This window comes from Heteronotia binoei, chromosome 3, assembly GCF_032191835.1.
Source record: "Heteronotia binoei isolate CCM8104 ecotype False Entrance Well chromosome 3, APGP_CSIRO_Hbin_v1, whole genome shotgun sequence".
Classification (NCBI taxonomy): Eukaryota; Metazoa; Chordata; class Lepidosauria; order Squamata; family Gekkonidae; genus Heteronotia; species Heteronotia binoei.
Window position 1 is genome coordinate 71,123,217 of NC_083225.1, and position 12,491 is coordinate 71,135,707.

Sequence of the window (12,491 nt, forward strand, 5' to 3'; positions counted from 1 at the left end):
TATCTATCTCTCTGACTCTCCCCAGTCCCCTCTGAAGGCTGAGGCTAAGAGACAGCACAAAGTCCTTCACTTGCAACAGTCAGTTCTTGAAAGTCAGGAAGCAGCTGAGAATCTTGTTTAGTTTAAGACTCTCTGTATCTTGGCCAGAACCTGCAGAGAAATTGAATTAATACGATGCTTTTAGTGAATTGCCTTGTGTATGCTTATACTTCATAGGCTTTTGAAGGAAGAATGTTGGGTTTTTGAAAAGCTGAAAAAACCCTGTACCTCTTTGAAGTTGTGCTTTTGCAGAAGGTAATGAAGTACTTCTTGTTCTGCTCTTAAGAATGCATTTTATTCCAACCTACACTGAGTGAGAGAAAGAATGTAGGTAACTCTGCACCTGTTTTTGTTGGTGGTTGCTTTTTATTCCGTGCCAACTGGTACAGTTCAGATTTTTATCCAAAGTTATGGATAAAAATCCATACATTTGGGTATGGGCAAAATAACTGAAATATGTAAACTGTCACATTTGGGTATGGGCAAAATAACTGAAATATGTAAAGAGACAGAATAAAGTTTGAATCCCGTGGCACCTTTAGATAACAAAGTTTAATTATGTGTATAAGTGTTTATGTGCACACTTTTTCATGCACAAAAAAGCTTGAATAAAACTGTGTTGGTCTTAAAGGTACCACTGGACTCAAACTTTGTTCTTTTGCTTCAGACCAACATGGTTACCCACCTCTTTATGTAAAGAGACATTATGTTTAGTAGGAATATGTATATAGGGAGAATGGGGTGGGGTAGGAAAAATGGTTCTGTAGTGGAATGTTTTCTATGTCGGAACCTCTTGAGCAGGAAGAGGTGAGCCAGCTGTCTGCAATGGCAATTTCTCTTAAGTATAATAAAACTGGAGTTGATATTTATTCCATAACATACATCTTCATGATTTCAAGATTTAAGATATTTGTTCAAAATTAAAAGCATTAAACTTTTAATGATGTGACCTTCATCTCTCTTTTTTCTAGATTACAGAATTGTGTGGTGCTAAACGTGTTGGATATTTTGGGCGTGCTCAGTTTTATATTGCTTTGAAGCTCATTGCAGCTGCGCAGTCTGGTATCCCTATACGAATAGAGAGCATTCAGAATGGTAGGTAACTTGCTAGGCTTAAATGATTGCATTAATGATTTTGTGTTTGATCCAGAGTATGGCTACATCATATCAGAGATGATGACTGTTGTAAGATGTGAAGTGGTTGTAAGAGTAAGAGAATGTATTTGCAGGCCACTTTGTCTAAGGCATGGGAAACTGTTACTTCATCTGTAAATTATGGCACTATACAGAAGTAATCCTTTATTATGGCTCATTGCCATAGTTAATTAAATTTTAAATAAATAAATCTGGTTCTCAGGCTATAAGTTATGATTCAAAAGTAGATCACAACTCTTTCACAAAATTCTTCTTTGTGAGCTACTGGGATTAAAATTGTGAGCTACTGCATGTCAGTTTGCTCTGGGGCCATTTTTCCTGAGCTAAGACAAAAATTTGTGAGCCAAAGGCTAAAAAACTAATTCAGCTTAGAGGGAACACTGGTTGGGTGTAGAGAGTCTGAGTTTGTCTTCACCCAACTGTGAAGGGGAAAAGAACATAGCTGCAGAGTTCCTTCCTTTTCCTTGTGGCTTCATTCATTCTGTAAGAGAGGAATACTAAGGTTCATCTTGCTAGCTGCTGCATGCCAGGTGAGCATTCCATACACAGGTTCTCTGACCAAGTCTAAACTAGGCACTGGAAGCAATGGATGTAGCCTGTGCCTCTTCCCTACTAGAAACCACATTGGTAGCAGTTGGGTACTTACTGAGCTCTGGCATGTGAAAGTGCTCCACAGCAAATGCTCCACATGGGCTTAGCTCATTGATGGCTGCAGGAATTGTAGCTATACATAGTGGCAGATTTGGGTTTGTCTCTGTATATTATGAAGCATGACTGTGAAGCCTCCGTAAGCCTGTTGTTCAGTATAGTTATATATTTATAAATATGAGAAAGAAAAATTATTTGTTCAGTGTTAACTGATGTGAGATTACTATGTTTTATACTAGGGATGTGGGAACTAGTGTGGGGTTTCTTTTGGATACTTACTTTTAATCTCAGAGTAAATGTATGAGGATCTGTCTTCAAAAAGAGGACCTGAACCATGGTTAAAGATAACCTACAAATAAACATGTAAATCTATGCTTTAAAGAAGCACAGTTAGCAAGTCTTGTTCCACATATACAAGGCAAAATATTAGTTAAACTATCCCTTCAGAACCTTTGCTAGCAAGGTAACATAGAAATTTTACTGGTGTCTTACTCTAGGGCCATATTGACCTTCCTAATTTAAATCTTAGTTTCATCGTACATTTGGGTTCATAAACAAAAGAAAAAAAATCATGGTTGGGCTAATGATGGCTAAGCAATACATGATAAAAGTAACAGGTGAACTGTGTGTGATTGCTCTGAACTTGTTTCTGTCATCCTTATATAGTCTTTCCTGATCTTAGTATTTCCAATCAGTTAGAATATATTCCTATGTATGAGAGTATTTTCTCTGAAAACAGTCCTCTTAAAATAATATGGAAGGTCAGCATTTATCTTTGAATTAATCAACTGAAGAATTTCATATATTTAACTAAAAACAGCATATGAAAAAGAATTCATCAGTTGTAAAGCTAAAGCACATCCAAGGGTCCTGGAAGTGGATTGTCCCCTCTTCTCCCTGTAAAGCCTTCACCTGTGGGTGGGAGATTTATCTGAGCAGCCTTCCATATGGCAGGAGTGAGGTTTGCAGCAAGGGTGGGGAGAAATCTGTAAAAAGTATTACTCCAAGATCTTGCATGCGTGGAATTGAACATGTACCAGTTCAAAAGACAAGAGAAGGATGTAAGGCTATGCCCATGCTGCATGTTTTGTGGGCTGCTTCCCATTCATTGTCCAATGACAGAATGAGCTAAAATCTAAAATAGGGTTTGGGGTTATCCCACATAAAAAATTTTCACCTAACTAGGTATGTATGTATGTATGTATGTGCTGTCATAACCCCACCAAGAGACTTTCAAGGAAAATGAGAAGTGGAGATGGTTTGCAATTTATTTGCTCTGCAGGGTCTTCCAACCATGCTTAGATTCCAAGCTCTGACAAGATGAGTCTATACTATACATTCTACATTTCCTCAGAGGCATACAGGATCAGTTTAGGGATAATTTGTGCAAGCAGCAAATACAAAAGATTACCCTTAAAAAATTAAAAGATGGAGTGGTAGGGAAGCAGAAGGACAAAATGGAAGTGCAGGAGCAACAGCTACTGGGGAGCAGTTGTAGATTGTTGTATAACAAACCACAATGATCTGCAGAAACCCGAGCAGCTGCTACTGCAGTGAGAAAACAGCTTTTAAGAAATCATGGATATGTTCCTATAACCAGGTGAGACTAGCAACTAGCTAAGCCCTGTGTCTTGCGAGGCTGAACTTCAGTGAAAAGCTGTTGTGATGGTCAGCCAAAGATGAAGTCTGTTTTACACAGACATTAGAACTGGGGTTGAGGTTTTGGCATGGGTGATTGGGTAGTATACTGAAACTCCTATTCAGGCAAAAATAGAAGGGTTATATCTTCTGAGGAGGAGAATAATTCCTGCCCAGTTTCACAGGGGGTTTCCTCTGAAGAGACCTCTGGTCTGTTGTGAAGGGAATTGGATTTTGTGGTTTCGAAAAGGGGAGAGTAGGTACACAAATAAAGAGACCATCTCCAGGCAACCTGAAGAGTAGGGTTGCCAAGTCCAATTAAAGAAATATCTGGGGACTTTGGGGGTGGAGTCAGGAGACATTGATTGGGTCAATATGTGTTCTGGTCGAGAGAAAGAGATTGAGTTTCTTGATGCTCTCAATGACTGTGCTATGGAGCAGATGGTCTCAGAACCTACCAGGGGTGGGGCGATCCTGGATTTGGTCCTAAGTAATGCCCAAGACTTGGTGAGAGATGTAAAAGTGATTGCACCGCTTGGGAGCAGTGACCATAATGTTATTGATTTCACCGTTTGTATAAATAGGGAGTTGTCCAAAAAGACCACCACAACCACGTTTAACTTTAAAAGGGGTAAATACACTGAGATGAGGAGGCATGTGAGGAAGAAACTGAAAGGATAGGTACATACGGTCAAAACCCTTGAGAAAGCTTGGACGCTATTTAAAACTATAATCCTAGAAGCTCAGATAAAATACATACCACAAGTTAGGAAAGGCACAAACAGGCATAAGAAAAGGCCTGCGTGGTTAACAAATAAAGTAATGGAAGCTGTAAAAGGTAAGAAGGACTCCTTTAAGCGGTGGAAAACCAGTCCAAGTGAGATTAGTAAAAGGGAACACAGGCTGTGGCAAATCAAATGCAAGACTGTGATCAGGCAGGCAAAAAGGGACTATGAGGAGCATATTGCAAAAAACATAAAGACCAACAATAAAACTTTCTTCAAATATATTAGAAGTAGGAAACCAGCCAGGGAGGCAGTGGGGCCCTTGGATGACCATGGGGTAAAAGGATTACTGAAGGAGGATAGGGAAATGGCTGAAAAGCTAAATGAATTTTTTGCCTCCGTCTTCACTGTAGAAGACGAGAACTTTTTGCCCGCCCCAGAACCACTAATTTTGGAAGGGGTGTTGAAAGACCTGAGTCAGATTGAGGTGACAAATGAGGAGGCCCTACAACTGATAGACAAATTAAAAACTAATAAGTCACCGGGTCCGGATGGCATACATCCGAGAGTTCTGAAGGAACTCAAAGTTGAACTTGTGGATCTTCTAACAAAAATCTGTAATCTTTCATTGAAATCTGCCTCCATTCCTGAGGACTGGAAGGTAGCAAATGTCACCCCCATCTTTAAAAAAGGTTCCAGAGGAGATCCGGGAAACTACAGGCCAGTCAGTCTGACTTCAATACCGGGAAAGTTGGTAGAAACCATTATCAAGGACAGAATGAGTAGGCACATTGATGAACACGGGTTATTGAGGAAGACTCAGCATGGGTTCTGCAAGGGAAGATCTTGCCTCACTAACCTGTTGCATTTCTTTGAGGGGGTGAACAAACATGTGGACAAAGGAGACCCGATAGATGTTGTTTACCTTGACTTCCAGAAAGCTTTTGATAAAGTTCCTCATCAAAGGCTCCTTAGAAAGCTTGAGAATCATGGAGTAAAAGGACAGGTCCTCTTGTGGATCAAAAACTGGCTGAGTAATAGGAAGCAGAGAGTGAGTATAAATGGGCAGTCTTCGCAGTGGAGGACGGTAAGCAGTGGGGTGCCGCAGGGCTCGGTACTGGGTCCCATGCTTTTTAACTTGTTCATAAATGATTTAGAGTTCGGAGTGAGCAGTGAAGTGGCCAAGTTTGCGGATGACACTAAATTGTTCAGGGTGGTGAGAACCAGAGAGGATTGTGAGGAACTCCAAAGGGATCTGTTGAGGCTGGGTGAGTGGGCGTCAACGTGGCAGATGCGGTTCAATGTGGCCAAGTGCAAAGTAATGCACATTGGGGCTAAGAATCCCAGCTACAAATACAAGTTGATGGGGTGTGAACTGGCAGAGACTGATCAAGAGAGAGATCTTGGGGTCATGATAGATAACTCACTGAAAGTGTCAAGACAGTGTGCGTTTGCAATAAAAAAGGCCAATGCCATGCTGGGAATTATTAGGAAGGGAATTGAAAACAAATCAGCCAGTATCATAATGCCCCTGTATAAATCGATGGTGCGGTCTCATTTGGAGTACTGTGTGCAGTTCTGGTCGCCGCACCTCAAAAAGGATATTATAGCTTTAGAGAAGGTGCAGAGAAGGGCAACTAGAATGATTAAAGGGCTGGAGCACTTTCCCTATGAAGAAAGGTTGAAACGCTTGGGACTCTTTAGCTTGGAGAAACGTCGACTGCGGGGTGACATGATAGAGGTTTACAAGATAATGCATGGAATGGAGAAAGTAGAGAAAGAAGTACTTTTCTCCCTTTCTCACAATACAAGAACTCGTGGGCATTCGATGAAATTGCTGAGCAGACAGGTTAAGACGGATAAAAGGAAGTACTTCTTCACCCAAAGGGTGATTAACATGTGGAATTCACTGCCACAGGAGGTGGTGGCGGCCACAAGTATAGCCACCTTCAAGAGGGGTTTAGATAAAAATATGGAGCACAGGTCCATCAGTGGCTATTAGCCACAGTGTATGGAGCACAGGTCCACCAGTGGCTATTAGCCACAGTGTATGTGTGTATATAACATTTTTTGCCACTGTGTGACACAGAGTGTTGGACTTGATGGGCCGTTGGCCTGATCCAACATGGCTTCTCTTATGTTCTTATGTTCTTATGACATTGGGGTGGAGCCAAGAGCAAGGCTGTGACAAGCATAATTGAACTCCAAAGGGAGTTCTGGCCATCACATGTAAACGGACTGTATAGTTTTTAAATGCCTTCCTTCCATTGGAATAATGGATAGGGGCAACTTTTGGGGCTTATAGAATTGGACCCCCTACTCCAGTCATTTTGAAACTTGGAGGGTATTTTGGGGAGAGACACTGGATGCTATGCTGCAATTTTTGTGTGTCTACCTCAAAAAACAGCCTGTCCAAAGCCCCAGATACCCACGGATCAATTCTCCATTATATGCTATGGGAATTGGTCTCCATAGGGAATAATGGAATGCCCAGCAGATATTCCCTACTCCCACCCCCGCTTTCTGATGACCCTGAAGCAGGGGGAGGGCCTCCAAACTGGAAGATCCTTTGCCCCCACCTGGGGATTGGCAACCCTACTGAAGAGTCATAGGAAACTGTATGAAGAAACTTTGTAACTATAGCCCAGTCAATTGCCTCTCATTGTTAAGATCCAAGAAAATAGGAAAATAAGCTTCAACAACACTATTTTATTGTTAAAAGAAATACAGTCTGTACTAACAACAACTTTAACCTCAGCATTTCCAACCCCTGACAGCGCCTATTCAATCTTTTCTGTTAAATAAAATAGTTCTAACTTTTTGAATGTTATACCGTCTCAAGTTCCTTTTGAAAGAGGAAAACAAGAGGGCTAAAGCTTGTCCCATCAAGTTCCTGGGCTGGGTTAAAAGACAAATTAGATCTTTGTGATTGGCTGGGACAGACAGGCTTTTAAAACAATAATTAAATCCACACTATTTGGGGCTGTTACTATTTGGTGTTCAGTCACAGCTGGGAACTAATTTTTTGCAGGAAAACCTGTTTGATAGTGGAAAAGTGGGGTTCATCATAACTGTCAAGAGTGATTTTTTGAGAACTTGCTTGTAAAATTAATCAGGTCTTTATAGCATGACTGCATGTCCTGAAATCCAAACATGTGTTAGTATTATCTCAGAATGGTCTGCAATATTGGTTTGGAGCCCCCAGAGTTGCCAAGTTTTGTGGGGAAGGTGGGGACTTCCATTGGAAGGCCCATTAACACCCCCTGTGCAATGACATCACTTCTGGAGTGACTAAGAAGTGACATAATCACAATGGGGGCCACTCCAGTGTTTGTCCAAAACTTAGTGGTTTAACCATAAAGTATTGGCTAAATACTAGTGCATTACCTGGCATCATGATGTCACTTCTAGGTAACACCAGAAACAACATACCGTAATCACGGTGGGGATACCAGTTGTACTCCACTCTCCATTTCTCTTGGGGATTTTCTCCTGCTGAGCAGCAGTGGGCAATGAGAGCAGGGAAAATGAGATCTCCTTGCCCCCAGCAGGAAGCTAGCAGTCTTGTACCAAGCTCAATTCATAGGAATTCCTTTTGACCTCATGAACACTGTGTGTCAAGAGGTGCACAGATTTTCCAGATGCTTCCCCCGCCCCACACCAATAATAGAAGCAGCACCTGTACTTTTAAGAAATGAGTGGCCTCTAAGATCTTAGTAGCTATTATGGGGGTTGCTAAAGAACCACAACAATATTGTCAGCCTTCAAACCCTGGTTCCCATTAGTAAAAGACAAGGAAGAGGGCCTCTCAGTCTACCTCTCTTCCTCTCCCTCCTGACGTGGAGGGAGGAGTTATTGGGCCAGGTCCAGCAGCCACCACCAGGCAACTCCCTGTACTGCAGTTTGCACAGCTTACCCAGGTGCAAGGATAGCTGTGACTTGATGACACCCAGTTTATTTGGTCTTCTTCTCATAACTTGTGTAGCTTGGTTGACAATGCGGTGGCCAGTTCACCACTCACCTGAGCAACTTACTATGTCATGACTTTTACATATTGGCAACACAGTTGCTAGAGAGAGGTTGCCAGAGTCAGGGAAAGTTTAGAACAGTATGGGGTAGTGGTTAGAATGTCAGACTAGGATCTCAGAAGTCCCACTCTGCCTTGCAGGGTGACCTTGACCAGTCATTCTTTCTCAGCCTAGTCTACTTCACAGGGTTGTTCCGAGCATAAAAGGGAGGAGAGGAGAATGATGTAAGCTGCTTTTGGTCTCCATTGGGGAGAAGGGTGAATGAAATATATAAAGCTGAAGACTAGGGAGGGGAGAGAGATAAAAGAAAGGTGTGGTGATTAATAGGAAGAAAACAAGGAAAGGATGTGGACTCTTATCAGGAAGGGGGGTGAGAAATAGTATGGGGAAGGAGACCCGGGGAAAATGAAGTGACCTCCACAAGTACTTGAGAATTCCCCACTTAATAATCCACAAATCTCTTCTCCCCAGGACCCCCTGTCTGCCCACAATCCAAGTCTTACTTTACCTCACTTTATCTCCTGTTCGACCTCTTTCCTTTCTGTTCTCAGAGGAAAAGGAGGCAGCAAAGTTTTATCTTATCTAAGGTAACATGAGCTGGCTCTGGTTCTTAGAATCATAGAGTTGGAAGGGACCTCTAGGGTCATCTAGTCCAACCCCCTGCACAATGCAGGAAATTCACAAACACTTCCCCCTAAATTCACAGGATCTTCATTGCTCTCAGATGGCCATCTAGCCTCTGTTTAAAAACCTCCAAGGAAGGAGAGCCCACCACCTCCCGAGGAAACCTGTTCCACTGAGGAATTGCTCTAATGGTCAGGAAGTTCTTCCTAATGTTGAGCCGGAAACTCTTAGCTCATCTTATTTTCCTTCCTGGCTAAAAATGTAGTTTCTTTCACCTACTGTATCACCTAGTGGCAGTTGCCATTAACCTTAAGTTGCATCACCATCTTACTCCATTGACTAATGTAAGAACTGGAAAATATTGAAAGTACGGAATAGATTTTAAAAAACAGAACAGAAGTCATTTTAGAGAACAAACTTGAATTATGGATAATATCAATACCTCCAGCCGGATGTTTACAATGTTTATTTGTTTATTAGAAGACAATGGAACACATGCAGAAGAAAATACCTTGGTCTTCATTGTGGTCTCTTTGTTTCACACCCATGGGAGTAGGGCACCTACGCAGACTCTGATATTTAGCAAGCTAGGAATTTTCATGCTGAATGTCCAGTGAGTGTGTGCAGAAGCCCCACTGCACATGCTCACTGGGCAGGCACAGACATCCCACCAGTTCTCTTCTGATAGCCGCACTGACCAGTTGATCTTCTCCGCTTTGGTCAGTACAACAGACTTCTGTGGTAATGACCACATTGCATTCTGGTGACACGATGGTGGCATCGCCAGAACTGGTTTCCTTTCCTGTTACATCTGGCCTGTGGTTCCACCCACCACTTTCCACCAAGCCTGGATCTTCTCTTCTCTCAGGGAGGTCGTTTGTTGCACTACAATGTGCCACACCTCAAGCTGATGGCATGGTTGATCATCTTGCAAATTTCTCGCCCTGAGTACAGCATGTTCTACTGAAGAGCCACAAGATACCTACTTGCAAGTGTTATGGCTACAAGTGGTCCTAGTTACTGCCTATGCAGCTTTTTTGTTGGTTCCTCCAAGTCAAGCGCCTCTAGCTGTTGTGTTTGATTTTTTCCTCTCATTGGTAGATTCTGGACTCAGCTGTTCATCCATCAGAGTGTACCTTGCAGCTATTTCCACTGACCATGACATAATCGATGGTTTCTTGGTTTTTACTTATCTGGACACCAAGCATTTTTTGAAGGGTCTACTGCACATTCACCTTCCACAAAGGTCACTACATGGGACCTTCCTCTATTCCTGGACAAATTTAAAGGCTCACCCTTTGAGATTTGGGCCAATATGCCCATTCCATCTTCTCTCATGGAAGACCACATTCCTAGTAGCCACTACATCTGCCAGGCGAGTGGGAGAACTGGTAGCACTTAGGTGTGATGTGCCTTATTTATGATTCCATAAGAATGGGGTCTTGCTAGCCCCTGATGTTGCCTTCTTACCAAAGGTTGTTTCAGAATTCCACCTGTGTGTGTAGATTGCTCTGCCTGCATTCTTCCCATTGCTAACTCTGATGAAGAAAGGTGTTAGCACTCCTTGGATGTCAAGAGGGCTCTCCTCTTTTTTTCTGAAATGGACTAAGGATTATAGAAGGGACCCTAATTTGTTTGTGTCTTATTCCGCTCCCAAGCTGGGCACCAAGATCTCAGCTCAATGACTTTCTAAATGGCTCACAGAGACCATTAAGTTATTCTACTTTTGGCTAAGATGCCACTGCTTGAACTGGGCCATGGTCACTCTACTCGAGTCTTGGTCACTTCAGCTGTGTTTCTCAGATGGGCATCCTTAACAGACATTTGCAATGTGGCCACGTGGCTTCACTGAATATTTTCATGAAGCACTATGCCATGGACGTGTGCTTGCTCCAAAGATCCAGGGTTGGCCACCTAGTCGTTCAAGCTGCTACTTTGGGTTAACCTCCAGCACCCACTTTCAGGTAGGCCTAGCCTGTTACTTTCCCATGGGTATGAAGCACAGACACCACAATGAAGATAAACAGGTTGCTTACCTGTAACCAGTGTTCCCTCTAAGGTGAGTTAGTGTGGTTGATTTTTAGGCTTCAGTTAACTTATAGATTTTTAGGCTCCAACTCACAGATTTTTGTCTCAGCTCAGGAAGGATGACCCCAAAGCACAATAATTTGGCCAGTAGCTCACAAAGTGGAATTCTTGCTCACAAGTTTCTGCAGCTTAGAGGGAACATTGCCTGTAATTGATTATCTTCCCTGATGGCACTGGGCAGTATATGTGGCTGAACTCATGGGTGGCAAAGCACTCACAAGTGAGCAGGCAGGAAAATGGCATGTTGCAAATCAGCTGTGGTGGGCCCTGCAAGAAGTCCTGGGGCTTGGCAGCTGCCTCACATCAAGGTGTGCTGATGGCAGCTCTGCTGCCTACAAGTCTTCCTCCCTGTTCCAGGCTAAGAGCCCTTTTGCTTTCAATACTGGCCCACTTCAGGCTTAAAAATGAAGATGGGGAAGAGCAAGGTATTTATGGCAGTTGGATGGTATTCTGAAATATTTCCCTTCTTCCAAATGCATCCACTTTGGTCTGACACAGCCTCCCCAATAACACCAATTTCCATGGGGCAAAAATTAGGCATTGTCTGACTGAGTTATATCTGTATACAAAAATGGGACCATGGTAGATATGCACATAATAAAAAAAAACAACCACTGTGAAAACATTGTAAACTATAGTAGTAAAATAATATTGAACAATAACACTAAATCTGATTCTTATAGTAACAAAGTAAATCCCAAAGCAAATAATAAATTACAACCATGATAAACAAGCTAAATCAATATGTCAACAATAATCATAATGCTAATATAGTACACGTGAAATCACAATAAGTTAGGCTTCCCAATCCCCAGGTCCCAGCGGGGGATCCCCCATTTTGACAGGCTTCTCCCCACCCCCAGCTTGCTGGCCGGCAGGGCAAGCCCCGCCCCCACAGTCATCCTGTAGTTTTAGAGCTCAGGCAGGTTTAGAAACCTGCAAACAGTTTTTAAAATGTGTGCCTTTAAGGCTGAGCAGGAAACAGGAAGGGCTTCATGGGAAAGGATCAGTGACAGTTTCCTCAGAGAACGGCCCCTCCCTTTCTTTTGCTTTCGTTTTCAGAGCAAGTAAAGTTCTGCAGGAACAAGACCTGGTAAGTATTTGTGTGTGTGTGAGAGAGGGGGGGGGCAGGGGATTCCCTGGTTTGGAGGCCCTTTCCCCGCTTTAGAAAGTGTGAGAGGGGAAGAAAATGTCTACTGGGCACTCTATTATTCCCTATGGAGAACGATTCCCATAGGGAATAATGGGGAATTGATATGCGGGTATTGGGGGCTCTGGGGGAGCTATTTTTTGAGGTAGAGGCACCAAATTTTTAGTATAGCATCTAGTGCCTCTCCCCAAAACACCCCCCAAGTTTCAAAACAATTGGACCAGGGGGTCCAATTCTATGAGCCCCAAAATATGGTGCCCCTATCCTTCATTATTTCCTATGGAAGAAAGGCATTTGAAAAGGTGTGCTGTCCCTTTAAATGTGATGGCCGGAATTCCCTTGGAGTTCAATTATGCTTGTCACACCCTTGTTCCTGGCTCCACCCCCAATGTCTCC

The 12,491-nt window shown here is 42.8% G+C and overlaps 1 protein-coding gene across 4 annotated transcripts in view; it reads left to right on the forward strand.

The window, feature by feature from the left end:
- Positions 1-12,491, forward strand: part of REPS2 (RALBP1 associated Eps domain containing 2) — a 155,791-nt gene that overhangs the window by 42,947 nt on the left and 100,353 nt on the right. For all 4 annotated transcript variants that reach the window (XR_009555183.1, XM_060234022.1, XM_060234023.1 and 1 more), the window contains exon 2: positions 1,011-1,134. Coding sequence is in view for 3 of the 4 variants with exons in the window: in XM_060234022.1 (XP_060090005.1) it covers positions 1,011-1,134 (124 nt within the window). In the remaining variant the exon portion in view is untranslated. The remainder of the gene's footprint in view (positions 1-1,010; positions 1,135-12,491) is intronic.